The sequence below is a fragment of the Rana temporaria genome, chromosome 2, assembly GCF_905171775.1.
Source record: "Rana temporaria chromosome 2, aRanTem1.1, whole genome shotgun sequence".
Taxonomy (NCBI): domain Eukaryota; kingdom Metazoa; phylum Chordata; class Amphibia; order Anura; family Ranidae; genus Rana; species Rana temporaria.
Genome location: NC_053490.1, coordinates 248978153 through 249003558, shown reverse-complemented (window position 1 = coordinate 249003558; position 25406 = coordinate 248978153). Strand labels below are relative to the sequence as shown.

Sequence of the window (25406 nt, the reverse complement as noted above, 5' to 3'; positions counted from 1 at the left end):
TACTCATGTTCCAGTTTAAGCATGACTGCTGCTCCAGGTTTCCTATGGAGCATTGTTTATCCATTACTTTTCTGCATCCTATGAAGCCACGCTTGCATGCAGGTTCTATGGCTGTGTCTTCCTACACTGCATCAATAGAAACACATCAATAGAAAAACAACTGTAGCCTAGGATGGCAAGGCACTCTCATTCTTCTCCCTCCTTTTCCCCTACCATTCCAAGCTAAGAGACAGGAAACTGCACTGTCCACTGTTAACTCTTTCCAGTGAATACCAGAAGTTCACTGAGCAAGCAAGGGTCAGCGGCATTAAAAGTTATAAACTGCAAGCGCTATGGTAAGAATTTTTAGAAATAATTTACTGGGCAATGTTTATTTTGTTGTACTTTACCCCTTCCTGCCTAGTGTACACATATACTGTATGTAACCTTACAGAAGTGGGTTTTTAACTATGGGGCTGCATAAACGAATACCTGTGTTTGTGCTGGGAGTGAGCTATACAGCATGTTCCCAGCACAGAGACCAGGCTCTCACAGAAAGCCCCCAGTTCATAGTAATGATTGGTAACTGGGAGATGTGGTTCCCAAATCACTTGATCACTGTGATAGCCTCTCAGTCACTGTACAGCCCAGCCCTGTGTTGTTTTCTCCTATTGAATGTATCTGTTCCTCCTTGCTAGAGGAGAAAAGTGTAAAAAAAGCAGTGTATAGAAAAAAAATAACATGGAAAGGAAAAAAACAGATCAGGGTTTGATCTAGGTCAGGGTTAGGGTCAAGATAAGGGTCAAAGGACAAGGTCAGTGACAGTGTCAGTGTTCTTTAGGTAGGATAAAAAAGCAAAATGTGCACTATTGTTTCTGAGCCCTACAAGTAACAAATATAATATACATACTTATGTGGTATTGCTGAGATCATCATGAGTAGGATAATTTATTTTGAGTTGTTCTTTGCTGTTAGGTTATGGTAATAGCAAGAAATATAGAGCTACATTTAAAAAAATTATATTTTTTTATGCCAGTTTTTATTTAATATTTAAAAAAAATATCTAAATAAAAAAAACAAGAAATATCCATTACCATTTGCCACCAAGTGAAAGCTCAATTTGTCTTGAAAAAAACACAGCGTATAATGCACCTAGATAGGTAGGTAGTTGTGATGATGTGTACAGTTTTACTAGCACATGACAAGGTTGCAAAACTGTGTTCAGGTGTTAGGATTTTTTTTACCCTCTGTCATGAAATGTATTAAACTAAAAACACTTGCACTAAAAAAACATCACTGTGTTTTATTGCCTGTGTCATTGGGCTTTGGCTTGTATCAATGGCATCAGTTTGGCATCAGATTAAGACACTTCTAAGATCAGTCTGAATGATTTCATCTGACATGATGGCCTTACATTCACCTTGAATATTCAGGGGATAGAGAGAGTTAAATGTTTTTAAAGAGGCAAGATATTTTTCTATAACTATTCATGAGAGAGGTTTATTGGATTTTTAGTATGCATACAAGGATCCCAGAGGGTCTCAATTATGAAAGTAGTATATAAATGATATGTACTTCTCTCCTGCATATGAATAATATTTTGGGAGAGATAGTGACTGTCACTTGGTCCGAATCCAGACCACGGTCCACCAATTAGTGGTGCCTGTCATAGATTCTCATTAATAAAGAAGCTCAACTTTTAGCTGGAATGCGGTAGTCCGTTATAAAATGAAGTTCAGTGATTCTGAGCATGGGTCGAATTGATTCGAGCATGCGTAGGATTTTTGTGCGTCGGAATTGCATACAGACGATCGGAATTTCCAACAAGAACTTTTCTTGTCGGAAAAATTGAGAACCGGCTTTTAAACATTTGTTGTCGGAAATTCCGACAGCAAATGTCCGATGGAGCATACACACGGAAATTCCGACCGTGTGTGCACGGCATAACAGTTATGTTAAAAACAATGGTGTCGTTGAGGATAATTGTCATGATAAAAATACTGTGATTTCAGCACATAAACAGGTAAACATACTTGTGTATATGAGTTTGTTAACATTTCTTTCTATACCTAGCAACATACAGCTTCCAACTGACATTTTTTACAGTCCAGAGTTTAAAATAAAACGAGGATTCTGATTAGATGGTAAGGACAACAATACTAATTCTTGGAAGCCCACTTCTCATAAATTAGCGTCAGAGTGTTTGAGGAAATAGTTTTAGAAGCTTTGCCCTATATACAGAACGTGTAGAATGCCTGTTCGTTTGCATTGATAATTGCTGTTATTTTCTCTTCCCAAGCTGTTTTGGTATGATAAATCAAATGCCTTCACAATTTATTAACTCCCGCTAGAAGACAGATTTTTACATGAACATTAAAAAGCAATAGGGTAAGAATATACCGTAAATAATATCCATAAATTATGCGTATCCATGGATAACTAATGTTGCTAAACACTGGGAAATTTATAAATAAAGATGCCAAATAAATTACTTGTATTTAGTTAATCAGGCTATTTCAAGTACAGTACTTGTTCTGTAAAATATGTATTTGATTTCCAGCTATCTCAAGCCGTCTTACAATTGAAACTCTAAACAACAATTTATAACAGTTTTTTTTAATCTGTGCTCAATACTTTTATACTTGTTTTGCAAACTGGTCCTTATGCCGTGTACACACAACCGCTTTTCATGAGGAGAAAAATGGAATTTTTTAAATTGGTTGTGAAAAACGGTCGTGTTTCTCGATGAGAAAAATGCCTGAATTTTTTGAGAACCTCCTCTATTTCTTCTCGTCGTTTTTCACGTCGTTCTTTTTCACGTTGTGAAAAACGGTCGTGTGTACGCTTTAACAAAGGGAAAAAAAAACGTGCATGCTCAGAAGCAAGTTATGAGACGGGGAAATTAGCAAAAGCAGCCCAAAGGGTGGCGACATTCGAACAGAACTTCCCCTTTATAGTGCCGTCGTACGTGTTGTATGTCACTGCGCTTTGCTCAAGCATTTTTTTTCACGAACGTGTGTATGCAAGGCAGGCTTGAGAGGAATCACAACAAATCATGTCGAGAATTCTTTTTTTTTTCATGACACGAATAACAGTCGTGTGTACGTGGCATTAGTGGCTACTTCTTTAGGCCCACTTTTCCTTAACACAGATAGCTGTTGTATAATGTCTTTTGTCCTCTAGATGCAACATTTGTATAACATTATATATATTTTTTTTAACAGAGATATGTATAACTTTATATATTTACATTGTAATTATCTAAAAATGTACTAAGTACATTTTTAGATAATTAAAATGTAAATATATAATGTTATACACATCTCTGTTAAAAAAAAATATGCACACAGTAAGTAATATTTCTATAATAGACAATTAGAAGTAGTTGGCCCTAGAGATAATATACGGGGAAACACATGTAACTAACTGGTGATCCACTGCATAGCATCACAATTGTCAAATGCTGACTTTAAACCAGGATTGCAATTCTGTTTTAAAGTCAGCATTTGACAATTGTGATGCTATGCAGTGGATCACCAGTTAGTTACATGTGTTTCCCCGTATATTATCTCTAGGGCCAACTACTTCTAATTGTCTATTATAGAAATATTACTTACTGTGTGCCTTAGTCAAGACAATGCTAGGTTAACTGCCTGCTGTCCACCCACAATAGTTGTACTGTGAGTGGGCAGCAGCTCCAGGCCAGGCGATGTACCTGTTAGTAAAGGCCTTTCTTCTGGGTTCAGAGCCCCCTGCCAACTTGTGCTGTGATTGGCCCAAGCAAGTGTTTGGCAGCAGATTTCAGCCAATGATTTTGGCTGAAATGAGCTGTTTGGCTGTGGTCAATCTCACACTGAGTTCTGTGATTACAACAACACAGTACTCTGTGTTCTGTTAACAGCGATCTGTCTGTTGCAGGAAAAACAAACGGATAGTAAAGTAAAAGCAGCACACATTACACACATTAAATATTATTAGGCCCAAAATTAACCCTTTAATTGCCTCTAGATGCTAACCCCTCCCTAGCCAGTATCATTAGTACAGTGACAGTGTAAAGTATTAGCACTGATCACTGCATTAATGTCACTATTGATGTCAGTTTTAGTTAGTGTACCTCTCAGCCAGCGTCAATTAGCTCCAGATTTACCCCCGCCTTATCACAGTCCTACTATAAGTCAGTGATCACTACCATTGCCAGTATAGTGTCATGGCTGCGTAAATTCCAATACATATACCATAGTTTGTAGATGCTCAACCTTTCACACAAACTTAAATTAATATACGATTATTGGAATTTTATTTTTACCAAAGACATAGCAGAATACATTGTGGCCTAAGTTTATAAAAAAAATAGATTTTTTTGATATTATTTTTTTTTATATGTTTTATAACAGAAAGCAAAAAAGTATAGTTAAAAAAAAATCACAAGAAATAAAAAAACTCAGTGAAATCAAACACCACCAAAAGAAAGCTCTATTTTTTGTGTGAAAAAATAAATAAAAATAAAAATATCAATTGCGTACAGTGTTGCTTGACTTGCCAGTTAAAGTAGCGTAGTGCTGAATAGCAAAATAGGCATCACTGTATTATGAAGACAATACATACAAGCAAGCACAACAAACCAGAAAAATATCCTTAACATTCTAGTGGACAGTTGTCAGTACATTTGTGGATCCTTAGGCCTGGTTCTGACCTATGCAGTTTGCATTTTATCTGTTTCTGCAGTTCTTTTTGCCACGCGTTTTTGCCAATTTGTTGTTGCGCATTAAAAACCCATCAAAAACGCATGAAAAAGCACTATATACTTTTCTGTAGTTTCTCAATTGAGGTCTGGTGAACCAAAAATGCACAATTTTGCATTTTAACATGTCCCTGGCCTTTTAAAAAAACGCAGTTGCTGAGAAAAGCATGTTAAATTTAATGTATAGTGTGTCTTTTTGCAAAAAGCACCAACAAAATGCATAGGAGTAAACCAGGAGGAGATCTACAGTATATCCTCTATAATAATATAAATAAGCTACTGCCTCCAACAAGAAAATTATCAGAATGGAGAAAAATAATGCTCACGAAACCTGTTCATCTTGTTGTTTTTCAAATCAATCCTTCTCTCTTATTAAATGGTTAAATATTTTTCCTGCATCATCTTTCTTCATCCTCATTTCAACTCCTAGTGCAAAAATGTACACCCTGTAAACTGCTCCAATCTTTTTTACAACAGAAATTCGGGAAGCCTTCCACGTGTTGGATCGAGATGGGAATGGTTTTATTTCAAAACAAGAGCTTGGCATGGCAATGCGATCGTTGGGTTACATGCCTAGTGAAGTTGAGTTAGCCATCATTATGCAACGTCTTGACATGGATGGTAAGTGACTGACATACAAACATAGTGCAATATTAATCTGTTTCACAAACAAAATTAGAAAAATATGACCACTTGTTATAGTTTTCAGTAATGTTTTCTTTAAATTCTTTATTTTAAACCTGACAGTCTAATGAATATATATTTTTCCAATGCTAGTTCCCATTTACATCACAACACAATTATTATGTTGCATTAAGCCATATTGCATTAGGCAGCCCATTCATTTTGAAACGCTGTCAACACATGTCAACTAGGGATGGGCGACTGGTTCGGCCGAGCATGAGTTTGGGCTGAACATTGGCTGTTCACACATTGGCTGTTCACGCCGCACAGTGCATTGAAAGCCCTGATTGGCTGAAGCAATGAAAGCTTTGCCCAATCAGGACACAGAGCACTGTCAGAGCCATCATTGGACACTGTCATGATGACTCTATCCAATCATGGCTCATTGCTGTTAGTCCCACCCCACACTATAAAAGTATTATTTCAACGGACATTTTCAGTGTGATATCAGCGTGAAGAGAGATAGAACAGGGCTCTGTTCAGTGCTATTAGACAGTTAGTGTGCTATAGTGTGCTATTCTGATTCTATTGTCAGGGTAGAATATCAGTTTATTGTGCATCTAGGGATGGTTCAGTGTGAGTGTAGTGCGACCATTCATCTTTACATTAGTGTGAATGTAGGGATAGTTCAGTCAGTGTGAGTGTAGTGTGACCACCGTTTATCTTTACAGTAATGTAAATGTAGGGATAGTTCAGTCAGTGTGAGTGTAGTGACCGTTTTACACAGGATATTTCATTCTGTTACTGCAAGTTTAACTCTGTATATTTCAGTGCATTACATGCTGTTTAACGCCGTACAGTTCTGTGCGTTACTGCAAGTTTAACGCTGTATATTTCACTGCGTTATCTTCTGTTTAACGCCATATATTTCAGTGTGCTACGTGCCGTTTAACGCAGTACAGTTCAGTGTGTTACTGCAAGTTTAACACTGTATATTTCAGTGCATTATCTTCCGTTTAGCGCAGTATAGTTCAGTGCGTTACTGCAAGTTTAACGCTTTATATGCGTTACTGAAAGTTTAACGCAGTATATTTCCTTGTGTTACGTGCTGTTTAATGCAGTAAATTTCTGTGCGTTAGTGCATGTTTGAAGCAGTATATTGCAGTGCATCAGTGCAGTTTTACTGCAGTATAATATTGTGTATCAGTGGAGTGTATCTGTGTAGTAGGTAAACGTGGTCAGTCCTCATGCAGGGAATAATTTTCTCAGTTTAGTGATGTTGCCCATGCTATCCAGCAGCAGCATGCAGAGGAGGTGGTGTACTGGCTTACTAAACCATCCTCATCCTCCGTCACCCAAGCAGAGACTGGTTCACTGTTCACTGCAGCTTGTCACTTGCTCCTTAACGATGCCAAGCCATTACTTGATTCAGATGTTGGTTCTGAGGTTGAGATTGAGGAAGACCAAAACATGAGCCTACAGAGAGGGGAGAACACTGGTACACAAATTGTCAGTCATGTTCCTCCAGCCGCAGCGTATTGCCAAGTTGTCTCCAGTGGTAATGAGGATGGAGGAGATGATGATGAGGTCACTGATGCGACTTGGGTGCCAGATAGAGCAGAGGAGGAAAGTGAGGGTGAGACACAACCCCAATGAGGCAGTCATCATGGAAGAGTAGAGAGCAGCCACCCTATTCCATCACATTGTGAAGATGTTATCTCCCAGCCCACTTCCCACAGCTCAGCTGTCTGGGTAGCTGATCACACTGTTGCAATTCGCAAACCTTATCTCAAATACATCAAGCGTGGCAAAAACACCAGCCATTTGGGTACCACATGCTTGACAAGGCATTTAACCTCCCAACACTGCAAGAGCACCTGAAAGGCACACAAAAGGGGCACAAATCTGTTCCTCCTCCTTACTCATCTCAGTCTGCCCCCGATATACCTCATGACCTCTCAGAAGCCTCCACATAAATGGATGATGGTATAGCATAGGGTGTCCCAGGTCCTTGCAGAACATCTGTCAGCAGTATATCACCAGCTGTAGACTATAGCTGGCAAATTTCTCTGCCCTATCTACTGCAGCAAAAAAAAAAATACAGTCACTGCCACCCACATGCCCAGCATCTAAAAGCAAGATTGTCAAAGCTGCTCACTCTACAAATTCTGCCTTTCCATCTGGTGGATTCTGCCCTGCAGGGGCAGGCCCAGAGGTGGTTTACGCCATACCAGCTGGAGCCATGAATGATGGTATGTGATAGTGGCACAAACCTCCTGTCTGCCTTTAGACTGGGAAAGGTGACACATGTGCCATGCCTGGCACATGTCTCCAATTTGGTGGTGCATCATTTCCTAAATGGGTACCCAGGGTTGGAAGATCTGCTAAAGCAGGCCAGAAGAGTCTCTAGCCATTTCAGGCGGTCATACACAGCCAGTGCTCGTATGGCTGAAATTCAGAGAAATTCCCCCTGCACATAAACCGCCTGATTTGTGACATGCCCACCAGGTGGAAATTGACTTTGGCAATGCTGCAGCAGCTGGCACATGCAGCAGAGGGCCGTCAACGAGTACTTGTGCGACAGGCTCAACTTTTTCCCCCCACGCCAATGGCTGCTCATAAAGAATGCATGTACTGTACTGTCGCCATTTGAGGAGGCCACAAGGATGGTGTACCGTGACAATGCATGCATCAGTGACACTCTGCATGGCATTATGGACAGGGCATTTGAAGAGGAGGACTTCCTTTCCTGTCAAGGCCCACTTTTGCAGACACCATTGTTCCTATGCCACAGAACACACAATAAGAGAGGGAGGGGGATTCTAGCAGTTTTGGAGGCATTGAAGAAGAGGAAGACATACATCAAACAGTAAGAGATGATTTTCCATCTGCAGAACCCTTGGGAGTAGCACGTGGCTGGGAGCAGGCAGTTCCAGATATAATCCACTATAATCCTCAGCGACCCAGAGGAGTCTGCTTCTCATGTCTCCACAAATTTGCAGTGCATGGGCTCCCCCATGCTTTAAAGCCTACAAAGGGACCCAAGAATAATCAGCATAAAGGAGAAGGCTCACTATAGGTTGGCAACCCTCCTTTAGCACCGTTACAAGGGGAAAGACTCATCCTGTCCCCACAGAGAGTGCAGAAGATGAAATCTCTTGAGGACACCTTAAAAAGGTGTTTATCTAATGCATTTCCCAACTCTTGTAGGGTACATTGTTTTGGAAAATGTAGTTTTGAGGCTTCTATTGGTCAAGAGAGAAGCGATGGGGAAGGCCGCCTAAGTGATGCATTTCACAATTTTTTTTAGTCCTCTCTGTCCAGGGCTGTCAGCTTATACATCCCATCGGCAGCGTCTGCATCACACAGTGGACGATTATCTAGGGGCAAAAACAGAGATGGAGTCATGAGAATCGACCACTGGGCAGAACTTGACCAGTATGCAAATGAGCTGCTGGACTGCCCTGCATCTAGCATGCTTTCTGAACAGGCATTCAGTACTGCTGGAGGTTTTGTTACTGATAATAGAATGTGTCTCTCCACAGATTCGGTGGACCGTCTGACATTTATCAAAATTAATCAGTCCAATAATTACCAGTGGCTATGAAGCCGCTGATGCCAATGTCGCTGACTAATGTTTTTGGGATGTGGAATCTCTGCAAGACGTCTAGGCTACCTAGTGTTGTGGGTGTTGATTTCATCGGGAAGAATTTTTTTGGTGTAGGTTTCATGGGCTTAATTAACACCCAAAGAAAGACCATTTTTTCCACACCTGTTTGACAGGTGCATATCATTAAATTTTTTGACAGCAAGGCCAATTCTTGCTTTCATTAAGAGTACCTCTATAGGGTTACGGTGTGAAGGCTCCAACGACACCCAAAGACCAATTTTTCTGCACCTGTTTGACAGGTGCATATCATTTAGATTTTTGACAGCAAGGCCAATTCTTGCTTTCATCAAGAGTACATCAATAGGGTAACGGTGTGAAGGTGCTACCGACACCCAAAGATCAATTTTTCCACCCCTGTTACTTATATCCAAAGTCTGTGGAAGAGACACCAGATTTTATCCCAACAAATATCCATTCTTGTTCCCAGTGCACTACATTATGGCCTCATGATACAGTCTGTCTCTGTAAGCCGTTGCTTACAAAATAAAGAAAGCTTGCAGGGAAAATTGAATTTTTTTGGCTTTATAAATGCAATTATTTCTGCAGTAGCTTCTATACACAGTACAGATGTGCCTCTTTACAGGTAGACCAAGTGGACCCCCATGCACTATATTGAAAGGAATTTTTAATTTTTATGCTTTCACTTTTAGCATCATAAAGTCACTGCTCATTTAAAATTATGTTTTTTACAAACTTTTTTTTCATTGATAAATGTCCTCCAGGGCAGTACCCAGACCCCCATAACCATTGTATGCCCAATTATTTGCATATAAGCCTTCAAAATTGCACTTTTGATTTTTCACGTTCGGGTCCCATAGACTTCAATGGGGTTCATTATTTGGTTGGCAATGTTTGAAAGTTCTGGTGCGAACTGAACTGGGGGTAATTCGGCCCATTCCTAATGTCAACACACAAAAAAAATAGGTCTGAAATGGTTTTTCAAACTAGGTAGAGCATGTTCACCTATCTTACTGAATGAACACAGCGAAAACTCACTTTGCCAAGAATAGCCAGTCAAGTGGAAGCAAAATAAAAAATTATTCACTAAGCTGCATGCAATGCATTATCATACAACTTTCTTTGGGGTGTGAAAGAGCCCTAATAGGAAAGTAACTTGTAGCAAATAAAGTAACGAGAAGGAAACATTTACTGGCCTTACTACAGTAAACCTTATGCCGCGTACACACGATCATTTTTCGGCATGAAAAAAACAACGTTTTTAAAAAATGTCATTTTAAATGATCATGTGTGGGCTTCACATAATTTTTCGGGTTCTGAAAAATGACAATTTCTTTTTTTTCGAACATGCTGCATTTTTTAACGGCAAATATGTTTTTATTACAAAATTATGTGAGACTTCAGTTCCTCTTTAAGTGACTTGGTAACAGGTCATGGGCCACAAGGAGTGGAGCGGGTAGATGACAGGTCCGTGTCCACTCCGACATGGACACAGCCCACTCTACTGTATGGGCCCTCTGATCTGCCCAGATGGAAGAGGACAAATCCCCTTCCATTTTTTTTTTGCAGATTGAATTGGAGATAGGTGGGACTGCATTCTGTTTACATCTGTTGAAGTATGGTACATCTGTCGCTCCATATAGGTGAATGGAGGGTCCAATTGGGTCAGACTGATCGTGTGAGGGGCCTAATGCCGCGTACACACGATCGGTCAAACTAATGAGAACGGTCTGATGGACCGTTGTCATCAGATCAAATCGATCGTGTGTAAGGCCCCATCGGTTATTTATCCATCGGTTAAAAAAATTCAATCTTGTTTTAAATTTAACCGATGGTTTAAAATCCATGCATGCTCAGAGTTAAGTCGACACATGCTTGGAAGCATTGAACTTAGTTTTTTTCAGCACGTTTTTGTGTTTTACGTCACCGCGTTCTGACACAATCGTTTTTTTAACTGATGGTGTGTAGGCACGACTGGCCATCAGTCAGCTTCATCGGTTAACCGATGGAAAAATCCATCAGACCGTTTTCATCGGATGGACCGATCGTGTGTATGCGGCATAAGGCTGCTTTTACAGTGATGCGCTGCAGTTTACCCACACGACAGGTGCAGCTTTCCTGCTGTTTAGCTGCACTTTGTCATAGTCATTATATCCTACAGGTGTGATGCACTTTCTGGAATCACAGCAAACCCACAGGTGATAACAGAAGTCTATGGCTCAGCCTTTTTGTATTTGGAGATGAAATCTCTTTTCCTTTAGATGTAAAGAGTGTCCCCTTGTCTTCTTCTGTGATGACCTTAAGTTTGAAAGCAGCACATTAACCACTGCAGAACAGATATGCCCTATATATACACTATAGGAAAAATCCTTCCTAATCCCCCAAGAGGCAATTGGATGTGCCCTGGATAAACATTAGTATCCAGTTATATTGGACAGAACCAGCTCTTGGGGGAGTCTATTAAACATGTTTACAGCTCTTATGCCGCGTACACACCATCACTTTATGTGATGAAAAAAAAACGACGTTTTGAAAAACGTCAATTAAAATGACCGTGTGTGGGGGAAAACATAGTTTTATGTCTTGTGAAAAACGACAAAAAAAAAATTGAAGCATGCTTCAATTTTTTGTGTCGTTTTTCAAAACGTAGTTTTTTGTGTCAATTAAAATGATAGTGTGTGGGCAAAACAACGTTTAAAACAACGTTTTTAAACCCGCGCATGCTCAGAAGCAAGTTATGAAGCTAGCTTCAATGGAAAAGAGTGCTGAACGTAACCGCGCTTTGCTAGAGCATTTTGAAAAAACGATGGTGTGTAGGCAACGTCGTTTTTCAAAATGATGTTTCAAAAACGTCGTTTTATTTCATGATTTAAAACGTCGTTTTTTTTCATCACATAAAGTGATGGTGTGTACGCGGCATTACTGTGAAGAAGCCTTTTTGTTTTTGGAGATGAAATCTCTTTTCCTTTAGACGTAAAGAGTGTCCCCTTCTCTTCTTCTGTAAAGACCTTAAAGTGAATGACTCAACACCAAGGACCCTTTATGTATTTATACATGTTGATCATAATCCCCCCCCCCCTTAATATCCTCTTCTAATTTAGCATTTTTGCTTTTTGCAGATATGAGTTGCATTTTGCAGTGCCTGTCTTTAAACTGCAATATTATTATTGTTAATAGATTATTGACGAAATTAAAGCATTTTACCTCAAAAATGTTTATCAGACCTTTTTTTTTTTTTTAAGTACTTTGTTTACTAATTTAGTTTTCCAGTTGAGAATTATAACTCAATTTCATGCTGAAAACCCCTATCTTTTCTTATCTCATGTGGCTAATGAACATTCTTACAGAATATGAATACTACAATGTCTTCTAGCTAAGGATTAGAGTGAGCTTTTTAGACTATAACTTACACAAAGGTTTTTATGCAAATGATTTTGTAATTTTGTAATTTTGCATCACTTTGTCAACTGAGACATATGAAATTCTTTCTGATCGATTTTCAACCACCTGGTATTTTATTAGCCTTCTGGTCTTTTTAGTCTCTGCTATATTGTTCATAATTGATATTGCACATTTTGATTCAGGAGGAAGTGTGCAGTGATTTCTCAGTATATGACAGAATCGCCCCAGACCATATTTTTCCTCTAAAATTATAATATATGCACCTTTTAGTTTGGATAGATAAATGGTGTTCAGCTCTAGCTTTGTAGGGAACCACAGTCCAAGTTTTTCGATTATCTTCACATCCAGGTGAAATTAATAATGCTGTTCTCACAGTCAATTTTTGCATTTGCCACTTAGTGATTTTACCATTTGAGAATGTTTTTTTGGTAGAACAAGATTTTCATGTACAATAAATGATGTGTTTGCCAACAAGAAGTTAATTCTTTCAATAGACTAAGAATATCTTCGCCCATGAACCCCCAGCCTTAGGCTAATGCTACACTGGCATTTTCTCTTTACTAATAAGAGATTTAAAGGGGTTGTAAAGGTTCAAAATTTATTTTCTAAATAGGTTCCTTTAAGCTAGTGCATTGTTGGTTCACTTACCTTTTCCTTCAATTTCCCTTCTAAATGTTTTTTTTCTTTGTCTGAATTTCTCACTTCCTGTTCCTCCTCAGTAAGCTTTCCACCATCATCCGAGCCATTCTGGCTGGGGTTTAGTCAGCATGCTCGCCCTGTGAACACAGCATCTCCCCACAGGGATGTAGAAACGGTAATTGAACCAACAATGCACTAGCTTAATGGAACCTATTTAGAAAATTAAAAACAAACCGTTACAACCCCTTTAAGGTCAAGTGTTAAAAAAATTATTATATGTATTTCTCCCAGGAGTCTCCTATCCAGTCTGATGATGTCATGGTTCTTTCCTCCTTTTGTCCTGCAGAGGAGGCAGTGCTTATTGTTGCAGTAAATGGGCAATAAAGTGAAATAAATGATGTTGGCCATCAGTGGGCATCCCGTGGTGGAAAAAAGGCAAAGTGGTGAACAGCTCTGGATTGATCATGAGTTTTGCAGCAAAAGTCGTTTTTTAATGTTCAATACTGGAGTTCTGTTTCAACTACTCATTGAAAGTCTTCTCATCTACCGCGCAGCATTAAAATCGTTGTTTCGCTAATTAAATAAATGTCAACAAACGGTTGCTTCTCTAGTAGTACAAGATTTATGCATCAGTATGGTTTTTGGGTGCATTAAGGACTCCTGTGAATGCACCCTGCCTCCAATTAAATCGGATCGTAGTTCAGGGCTGATCATTTGAACGTGATTGCTGCATGAGAGATTACATGTGTGGCTGTGATTAAGTGCATGAGCCAGCAGCCTCCCATTGCTTTCAATGGGACTACCTCTAGCAGCTAAATGCTGGGACCTCCCCGGGGTTCTCACATTTAATGGGAAGCAGGGTGCATTCACGGGTGTAAATGTACTCTTAAAGATGTTCGTAATTAATGAAACTTTAACTTCACCTGATAGCGGGGGAACATACTATTTTTGAGCACGATTTACTGATCTAGAAGGTAGAGGAGTTTTCATTGTGTTCAGCTAAAACAGATGACAGAAGACAAAAATAAAAGAAGCTGTATCTTACACTCTGACATTCTTTCACATTTCTGATCTGATTCTGAGGCTATATATTTTGCGGATGCTATTACAATGAGAGATTGTTGTGGTCTGTAATTTATCTCACAAATGCCTCTGCCTGGCAACTACTTGCATTTAGAAACTAAGGCTGCATGCTAACTAGTAACATATTGTTTAAAATGCCAGTGTATAATGAATCCCCTAACCATATTATCTCTATGCATGCAAAATGTACAGTGATTCATGAATACGTTGCTGTATAAGTCCAATGAATCTTTGTAAAAAATTTTTTAGAGTGTGAAGAAATACATTTATATTAGAGCCCTTTCACACTGAGCCTCGACCACGTAAGCGTTACAGCACTGATCGTTTTAGTGGTGCTTTAGCGCTCTTTAAGCTCTTTCGGCCACTAGCAGGGTGCTTTTAACCCCAAGAAAGGTGCTTTTCAGGCGTATTTTAAGCACTGCCCATTCATTTCAATAGGCAGGATGTTTTGGGAGCACTGTATACAGCGCTCCCAAACCACCCCAAAGATTCTGCTTGCAGAACTAACGTGCAAGCGCACCACCCCAGTGTAACGAGATAGACTGAAATGAAAGAGAGGCTATTTCTAGCTCTAAAATACCTGAAAACCACTGTGAAAGGGGTTTTAGGGTTACCCTCTTAAATCAATTACAAACTAAACAGGTAGGGGGGCGAGGGGGCTTTCACGGTGCTAAAATGGGTGTTGCTAAAGTGGTCATGGTTTAATAGCTGTGGTTAAACCAGTGTGGTTTATTGGTATTATGATTATGTGACCAAGGTATAATAGAGGTAGGTGTCTGTTTAAATTAGGCAAAACTATTTTTTTTTCTTTAGTCTGGGAACTATGGAAGATTATAACTTCTAGATTCTGCGATATTTGTCCTGTGTATAATGACTAGAGATGGGCCTGAACACCGTTCGCAGCAGAACTGACGAACAGGGGAAAAGTTCTAACCTGAAAGGCGAACCCCATTGAGGTCTATGGGAGCCGAACAGGAAAAATCAAAAGTGCCCATTTTGAAGGGTTAAATGTAGGTAATTGGCCATAAAAGGGTACTGCCCTGAGGGACAAGTATCAATGCAATATTTTTTTTGAAAACAGTTGTTTTTTCAATAGCAGTGATTTTAATGATGCTTAAAGCAGAGTTCCACCCAAAATTGGAACTTCTGCTTATACGCTTTCTCCCCCCATCCAGTGCCACATTTGGCACCTTTCAGGGAGGTGATGGAGATGGAGCCACGGCCCGTTCTCCTGGAAGTTTGGCCCCTCTCCTCCTTCCCCCACTGCCAGGCCAATTAGATAGCGCAGCATGCTTTGCTCATGCGCAGTAGGGAACCAGCTGTGAAGCCTAAAGGCTTCACTGCCGGGTTCTCTTACCAGGAATGATGGCGGCAGCTTTTTGGAGTCAATCTGAAGATCGGCTGGGGTGCCAACATTACAGGCTCCCTGGATAGGTAAGTTCCCTAATATTAAAGGTCAGCAGTCACAGAATTTGTAGCTGCTTACTTTACAGGCTGGACCTCCTCAAAGTGCAACAATAAAAATGAAATTTCTTTAAATATAGTGCCTGGGGGGTCTCCTTAGTCTGTCTCTAAAGTGGTGCATCTGTAGCACATATATTACATGCTACGCCACCTTCTGATGTCAATGACAGGTGCAGTGGGCAGTGCATTGCAGGGCATTCGAGAGGGGGGGGGTGCGACAACCTGCCAAACACCCTGCAAATTTGGGTGTTGGGTGCTCGGGCCGAAATGTTCACCCAACACTAATAATGACACTATGAATACTCTGGTTAAGAAAAAAGTTAAACATTTTTTAATGGAAAAGTGAAGAAAGGTATTATTAGGAGATTAAAAAGGAACAGCATTAATAGAAATGAAAGAATGGGTATTACCGCGCTACCAAAGGGAATGGGGGGGGGGGGAAGGGGTTACAGCTGCGCCACTGGAGGGTGTATCAAACCATAAGATAATGACAGAGAAGATAGCGCTGCGCTGTTGGTGGGGGATGGGAGAGGTGTGTAAAGGAAGTAGGATGGTCTGTATATGATTATAACAATACAAACAGCATAACATCAAAGGGTGATCAGTGAACTGGTTGACAGAAGTATATCACTTCTATGCATGAATGCTAATAGATATCTTCATAAACTCTGTATGGTGAAGTGAAATGAACAATAAAATAAGTGATGAAAGAATGCAATTATAAATATACAGTGTGCGTCACACAGCACCCAAGTGGCTAAGATAAACTAAGCTGAAAAAAAACATGCAGCAGAGCTTATTAATAGGAACGAAAATATAAATGATAATCAAAAGTCCAAAGTAAAATCCAAAATAGGTAGTGCTGGTGTGGATCCCAACATGTAAGGTGAGAAACAGGATGGATATCCAGTGATCCCTTCAGGGTAAGTGAGGATGTCCCCTTACCTTACTGCTGTAAGGTAACAGCATATAAGTCCAAGCAAGCTTTCCAAACGTATCTGTGTGGATGGTTATCCAGATAGGCTCTAACTCAAGGAAACACAGGTCCCTCTTGGTGGTCACGTCTCAGGATGGCCAATGACTCGCACCCAGAGGGATAAAGCACCAATAGTGTGATACCGTTTTGAAAAATGTATTAAGCAGAAAGAATACAAACGGGTACTCACATGGTTTAAGATAAAAACAGGCATATAAACGAGGGATAGTGTGCTATCCTGAGGAAGTCACGCATAGTGACGAATACGCGTAAGAGTCCACCGAGAGGTACTGGAGGTGACGTTGGCGAACTATTTCCCTCGTTTATATGCCTGTTTTTATCTTAAACCATGTGAGTACCCGTTTGTATTCTTTCTGCTTAATACATTTTTCAAAACGGTATCACACTATTGGTGCTTTATCCCTCTGGGTGCGAGTCATTGGCCATCCTGAGACGTGACCACCAAGAGGGACCTGTGTTTCCTTGAGTTAGAGCCTATCTGGATAACCATCCACACAGATACGTTTGGAAAGCTTGCTTGGACTTATATGCTGTTACCTTACAGCAGTAAGGTAAGGGGACATCCTCACTTACCCTGAAGGGATCACTGGATATCCATCCTGTTTCTCACCTTACATGTTGGGATCCACACCAGCACTACCTATTTTGGATTTTACTTTGGACTTTTGATTATCATTTATATTTTCGTTCCTATTAATAAGCTCTGCTGCATGTTTTTTTCAGCTTAGTTTATCTTAGCCACTTGGGTGCTGTGTGACGCACACTGTATATTTATAATTGCATTCTTTCATCACTTATTTTATTGTTCATTTCACTTCACCATACAGAGTTTATGAAGATATCTATTAGCACTCATGCATAGAAGTGATATACTTCTGTCAACCAGTTCACTGATCACCCTTTGATGTTATGCTGTTTGTATTGTTATAATCATATACAGACCATCCTACTTCCTTTACACACCTCTCCTACCCCCCACCTACAGCGCAGCACTATCTTCTTTGTCATTAATAGAAATGATATGTATTTTTCACTTGCAGTTGAATAATTATCATGTGCTGACAGGTATTTGGTCTGCAATTTAGTGTTAAAAAATATACCTTTTTTTATCACGTACAATGTATTTATAGATGAATTCTGCAAACTCTGCATTCAGGAATTACTTACCTGGGAGCCACTGCCAAGACTCCATAATTGAAGAAGAGGGCCGAGTTGTCAAACTGACAGCTGTTAATTAGATCAGTCATGGTGAAACTACACAAGACATTAGCACAGTTTATTATGCAGGGTGCCCATATCAGACACTATGCTGAGGAAATAAAGAAACAGACTGTGGTTATACAAACTGGACTGTCTCCTCTCACCCCCAATAATGGAAAATTAACCACTTAAGGACCGGCTCACGTACATATACGTCGACACTTTAAAGATGAATATCTCGGTAACGGCAGCAGCTGCTGCCACAACTGAGATATGTATATTTTCTGTGGCAGGTCCTGCAAACGATAATGGTGGTCTCCGTGGCAGATTCACTGCGAGATCACGTTTTCGGTGGTGGGAGAGGGCCCCCCCCCTCCCGCCACTCTCCCGCGCCCTCCGCCACTTACCGGAGCCGGGTAATCGGGTGATCGGCTCTTTCTTCCTCCTTGCCATGGATACGAGTGAGGGAAAGATGGCCCCCACCCCTCTCCATAGCATAGTAGGGGGGCGGAAGCAACGTCAAAACGTCACTTCCGCCCATACGTCCTAAAGGCACATTTTTTTGTTGTCATTTTTTTCAAATGACAATTTTTTTTTATTGCATTTTAGTCTAAATATAAGATCTGAGGTCATTTTGACCCCAGATCTCATATTTAAGAGGACCTGTCACGCTTTTTTCTATTACAAGTGATGTTTACATTCCTTGTAAAAGGAATAAAAGTGACCCATTTTTTTTTTTTAAAACAGTGTAAAAATAAATAAAATCAAGTAAAATAAATAATAAAACCGTATCAGTGAGCGCCCCTACCTGAATCTGGGCCATTGAGTCTGAAAAACAGGCTTGGTCCTTAAGTGGTTAAAAAACATCTGAGCAACTCTTTAGAAGTAGTGGTAACACTTCCCATTTATCTCATAATGATTGAGCCATGGGAAGAGAGTAGCAGCATTATTTGTGCGCTGCTGTGGCAAACTTTAAATGCCCTTGGTAGCAATTCTGATTATCTCACCCTTGTAAACCTGAGTACAATAGACTTGGGAGGGGGGGGGGGGGAGGGAACAGAAAAAAGGCTGTGTAATCGTCTGCATTACAAAGCCAGAAGTGTTATCAGGCAATAAAATGTAAGTTTAAAAAAATCTCCAGATAGATATAAAAGCAGTGGCAATGCACTATGTATTATTAATACTTCAATAATTGTATTTTCCTAATGCAAGTATTGTTTTGGGCATCCAAATTTGACTTGATATCAGCCTTTTGTAGACTAATGTACAGTTTGTACAGCAGAGCTCCGAGAGGGAGAATTAACACACGTAGCCAGTCAGCTGTTCTGAAGTTCAAAGAAAGAGTAGCTCACCAGTGTGCAGCTCATACTTCCATTGTCCAGTCACAGGCAGTGTTGGGAGAGGACATGTAAGTGAAAGTGGAACTTAAAGTGGATGTAAACCCATTTTCTTCTTTTTTTGCTGTCACAATGTAGAGTATCAGATTTCCTATCATCTGTGCCCAGTCTTGCCACAAAGAATTTCCATCTCCATACTCTTCAAGTTGATCTTGGACTCATCTGTCCATAGGATGTTGTTCCAGAACTGTGAAGGCTTTTTTAGATGTTGTTTGGCAAACTCTAATCTGGCCTTCTTGTTTTTGAGGCTCACGAATGGTTTACATCAGGGGTGTCCAACCAGTAGCCCGGGGGCCACATGTGACCCGCGGAGCTCTCTGATGTGGCCCACGACCTCCTACTCTGGAATAAAATAGAATACTGGTATTAAAGACAGGTTAATGACTAAAATCACAGTGTATATATGGGCATATGTGTTCTGCAGTGGTTACTGGGCTGCTTTCAACTGATCCACAGGTGTAGAGCAGCGCACCTGCGGGGTACCTGCACTGAGCCTTAGACTTCTATTACCTGTGAGTTTGGTGTGCTTTCTGAAAGTGCACCACACCTACAGGATATAATAGAAGTCTATAGCAAAGTGCAGCTAACCTGCAGCAAAGCCACAGTTTAATCCGGAAACAGAGCATCAGTGTGAAAGCAGCCTTGGGCCCCTTTCACACGGTCCGTCCGACCCGATCAGACCCTCTATTCACCTCTAAGGCCGCGTACACAAGGTCAGTCCATCCGATGAGAATGATCTGATGAACCGTTTTCATTGGTTCACCGCTGAAGCAGACTGATGGTATGATGTGCGTACACACCATCATTTCAAAAACCGATCGGGTCAGAACGTGGTGACGTAAAACACACAACGTGCTGAAAAAAATGAAGTTCAATGCTTCCAAGCATGCGTCGACTTGATTCTGAGCATGCGCGGGTTTTGAACCGATGCTTTTGTGTACTAACCATCGGTTTTGACCTATCGGTCAGCCGTCCATCGGTTAGATTTTAAAGCAGGTTCTCTTTTTTTGGACCGAAGGACAACAGACCGATGGGGCGTATACGCGGTCGGTTTGGACCGATGAAACTGAACTTCAGTCCGTTTTCATCGGTTTGGACCGTTGGTGTGTACGCGGCCTAAGGAGTGGCAGATAAATGGACTTTTGTCAGTTTAAAAACGCTTACCTCCAATCCGATCCGAAAAAAAAATAGTTCAGTGAGCTCTATAGAGTGGACTGATATCGACCCGCTACGCTCATTGTGGCCCGTGATCGGTTACCAAGCTGCTTAAGTGGCCCCCGCTCTTGAAAAGGTTGGGCACCCCTGGTTTAGATCTTGTGGTGAACCCTCTGTATTCACTCTGGTGAAGTCTTCTCTTGATTGTTGACTTTGACACACATACACCTACCTCCTGGAGAGTTTTCTTTAACCGGCCAACTGTTGTGAAGGGTGTTTTCTTCACCAGGAAAAGAATTCTTTGGTCATCCACCAAAGTTGTTTTCTGTGGTCTTCCGGGTCTTTTGGTGTTGCTAAGCTTACCGGTGCGTTCTTTCTTATTAAGAATGTTCCAAACAGTTGATTTGGCCACACCTAATGTTTTTGCTATCTCTCTGATGGGTTTGTTTTGTTTTCTCAGCCTAATGATGGCTTGCTTCACTAATAGTGACAGCTCTTTGGATCTCATATTGAGAGTAGACAGAAACAGATTCCAAATGCAAATAGCACGCTTGAAATAAACTCTGGACCTTTTATCTGCTCCTTGTAAATGGGATAATGAGGGAATAACACACAGCTGGCCATGGAACAGCTGAGCAGCCAAGTTTTCCATTACTTTTGGTCCCTTAAAAAGTGGGAGGCACATATACAAACTGTTATAATTCCTACACCGTTCACCTGATTTGGATGTAAATACCCTCAAATTGAAAGTCTGCAGTTAAAGCACATCTAGTTTGTTTCATTTCAAATCCATTGTGATGGTGTATAGAGCCAAAAAGATTAGAATTGTGTTGATGTCCCAATATTTATGGACCTGCCTGTATATCCTTATAGAGCAGCACTATGGCAGTAGTTTAGAAATGATGAGAGTGGGTTTACATCCACTTTAAGCAGAAAAATGATTTTTCCTCTCTATGTTATGGCTGTGCTTGATGGAGAACTGTGTAAATTTCATGATTGCAGAGACAGAAATACATATCCTTTGGCAGATAAAACAGCTCTCAAATATGTACATTATTTCATCTGGTTGCCTGGAGTTCAGCTAGACTACTTCAGATATTCAAGCAGCAGACACACTCTGGGCAGGTAGTCATTCTACAGAGCTGGAAGTACAAGCCATTCATTGACACTACGTGAAAAAGTTTAGGTTCTTCCGTCAATCCTCCATGTTGAGCTGCCAGAGAGCATTCTTTGCTCCTATTGAAAATGAACCTGTGAAGATTGAAATATAGCAAATGCTGCTGCTAACTTGCCATTGCTTTTAGTTTGATCCTGCAAATGTTAAAATGTTAAAAGATTTGAAATACTATCAAGCTTAAATAAAAGTATACGTGATCCCACACCTTGTAAGGAAACCTATTCAGTTTAACATAGAAATGCAAAGCAAAGCATGTGTGTATACATAAAAGAAATTATAAATACCTTTTTTTTCCTTTTTTATAAGTGATCACATAATCTCTGTTCTCAGCTGCATAAGAGCTGGGGGAGGAAATAGCACTGAAAGTGCACTTGGAAGTGCAGTCACTGTAGATCCTGGGGGGACATGCAAGGAAAATAAAAAACAGCATTTTAGCTTGTACATGATTGGATAATAAAATCAGCAGAGCTTCCATTCATTTCAGATCTACCCCTCAGATTTACAGCGACTGCACTTCCAAGTGCACTTTCAGTGCAATTTCAAGTGCACTTTGCACTTGTAGTTTGCACTTGTAGTGCAAAGTGGATTTGCCTTTCTTAAATAACCCCCAAGGTGGTGTAATGTGATTATTTCAGCTACTGCTTGACAGTCAATCCACTGAATGCCATTCATTCGAGTCTGCACTGTGGACCTCTCACTGCCCTGTGAACTATGTGGATGAACATGTAAGATATTCACATGAATGCATGAATGCTTGTGATTTTGTTCACGCTTATTCTGCTTATTGCTATTTCCACTTTAAATTCAGGATCCAATTTATTATATGCCACAATATAGCTGCACTAGGTACACTGGGGTTGATTTACTGAACCTGGAGAGTGCAAAATCTGGCGCAATTCTGCATAGAAAACAATCAGCTTCAAGGATTTTTTGTCAAAGCTTCATTGAACAAGCTGAAGTTAGAAGCTGATTGGCTACCATGCACAGCTGGACAAAATGTTGCACTCTCCAGTTTTAGTAAATTAACCCCAGTGCACCAACTTTGTAAAGCCAGTGTACCAATGTGCATCAGAAAAGGTATAAAACAACATAAAATATACATAAAGCATATATACACAATTCATTACGTGCCCATAATGAGTGTCCATAATTTCATGTAATATCATGCAATAGTAAGCACTTCAATAAAGCATATAAGCATTAAGCCTGTAAACACAATTTATGAAGTGTCCATGATACGTCTTCATAAATACATGTGGTATCATGCAGTGCTTGGCTGAATTCTTCAATAATGAATGAATGAAAACTTATATAGCGCGGCACATGCGAACTTAATCGCCTCTGGGCGCTTGTTGTTCCTGTCTCCTTTGGTATCAAAAGAGATGCGTTTTGATCTTTCTCCTGAATGCTAAGTGGTTCTCCTCCAACCGAATGCTGGTTGGTAAAGCGTTCCATAGTCTGGGACCCTGGACCACGAATCTCCTTTCTCCTTTGGATTTGTAGTTGGCTTTCGGTATCTGAAGAAGATTTTGATTGGTGGATCGCAAAACACGACTGGGATTATGAGCTTTTATTTTTTCGCATAGATAATGGGGAGCATTCCCATGGATACATATATGCGTTAGAGTGCTTTAAAAGCAATTCTGTCTTTTACTGGCTCAGTGAAGGTGAGATTGATTCCCAAGGTTTTATCCCAGTCACAAGTCTGGCGGCCGTATTTTGAACGACTTGCAGACGAGCGATTTGGTACTTCACATAATTGGTGGAATCAAACCACCCTTGTGACATATTTTTAATATATATTTTTTTGTGGCACGGGTTTTATATTTGTTAGAAGGATCCAATTTTAAACTCTACATATATATCAGGATATATCAGGATACTTGCAATTTTATGATTCACGCCAGGTGCTATTTATTTTTGAAGCCTACTTATTGGTATAAAAAATCTCTCATCCCTGTGTGAGAGTAAAGGAATTACTTGAACAATCGTGCACGCTATCTGTATCAATGCATCAATGTCCACTGTTTGCTTATGTTCCCGCCTATGACAATAATTGATGTTTGCATTTTCAGGATCCATTCTGCAGCCCAAAAGTTCTATATGTCAGGGCACTGGTGCTTATTTATGATTTAAACCTGGTGCCATTTATTATCTCTGCCTGGAACTTTCCTCATTATATAGGAACTGTAGAATGATTAGAATATATGGAGTACAGTAAAACCTTGGATTGCGAGTAACGTGGTTTACGAGCATTTCGCAATACGAGTTGTTGTTGTTTTCAAATTCTGACTCGTTTTGTGAGCAATGTTTCGCAAGACAAGCAGGATTCAAGCATCTGTGATGTGCAATACTGCATGTAGCCAGAGGTGAGGGGGCTGGTGACACTGAGGCCCCGTACACACGTCCGAGGAACTCGACGTGCCAAACACATCGAGTTCCTCGTCGAGTTCAATGATGAAGCAGCCGAGGATCTCTGTGGGCCGACTTTCCTCATTGAACAACGAGGAAATAGAGAACATGTTTTCTATTTGGCCCGACGAGTTCCTCGTCGGCTTCCTCGCTGAAAAGTGTACACACGACCGAGTTTCTCGGTAGAATCCAGCTCCGATCGAGTTTCTGGCTGAATTCTGCCGAGAAACTCGGTCGTGTGTACGGGGCCTCAGAGACACTTAGAGCCGCTTGGAGACACTCAGAGATGCTCAGAGACACTGTTCCCAAGTGTCTCAGAGTGTCTCTGAGTGGTCTCTGAGTGTTTCCGAGTGTCTCTGGCGCCCCCACCTCTGGCCAAATGCGGTACTGCATAGATTAGCAGTGAAACTTATCTGAGTTTCCATTGATTCCTATGGGGAAACTCGCTTTGATACATGAGTGCTTTGGGTTACAGCATGCTTCTGGAATGAATTATGCTCGTGATCCAAGGTACTACTGTATCCTAATTTTACTATGTGTACATACTGTACACATATGGTGATTTGCATTGCAATTCCCTGAAGTGGGATAATATATTAGCGGGAATGATATATGTTTTTTTTCCTAATGCACGAAGGAGCAATTTAACTTACTATCATGTAATTGCATGTATCAATATTTTTTTTTTCTCTACTAAAACCTTAGCTTGTTTACTTACACCACACTTTGGATAACTTTAGACATTATACTATTTTTAATACAAATAATGAAAAAAATAGTTTTTATTACATTTCCCATTGCTTGGTACTTTTTTGCATTTGGTCCCTAGATTTCTTTTTCTGTATCGATTTTGATTACTTTTAAGTGGAGAATTGAGCCTTATAGTGTCTCAAGATATGGAACATTTTTTATCCTTTTTATCATTATGTTCTATCCAATTTAATTTTACTAGAGCCAGGTCAGTGAAAGTGAAATTTGATTTGCTGTTATGGGTTATTGCACTTATTCCATTTCTCCTATCGTTTTAAATCTGCTTGGTTTTGTGCTGCTTTGTCTTGGAATGTTAACTGTGACTGTTAATAAAGTGTTCAATGTTATCGTGTGCACTAGATAAGTATTCGTTTTAGCCCTTTACTATATTATGCATTTTATAAGGCAAGGGTGCGTTTTATAATCACAATCAGCAGTAAAAATAGTCCTAATTCATAAGAATACTAAGCTAGGACTTGGAAAAGCTTTTTCTGCAATATCCTAGCTGTGCATGCTAGTGGAATTGACTCATCACTCAATATGAGCCCCTGGAGTTAAAGATGTCCTTTCTAAACTGGTTGACATATCATTATAGAGTCTCTGCTTGCAGACTGGGGTCAAAATACATCAATACAGTTGCATGGACACATTGCGCTGTTTTCTAAGTGGTAATGTATACATTAGTGTCAATGGGGAACTGTCAAAGCAATTACATGTTTGCTTTCTGTAGCTCTCTAGTAACAGGGAAAGAAACTGAT

The 25406-nt window shown here is 40.2% G+C and overlaps 1 protein-coding gene across 1 annotated transcript in view; it reads left to right on the top strand.

Moving 5' to 3' along the window:
* CALN1 (calneuron 1) overlaps nt 1-25406 on the top strand; it is a 360637-nt gene that overhangs the window by 174460 nt on the left and 160771 nt on the right. The window contains exon 3 of the mRNA XM_040336748.1: nt 5198-5341. Coding sequence (XP_040192682.1) covers nt 5198-5341 — 144 coding nt within the window. The remainder of the gene's footprint in view (nt 1-5197; nt 5342-25406) is intronic.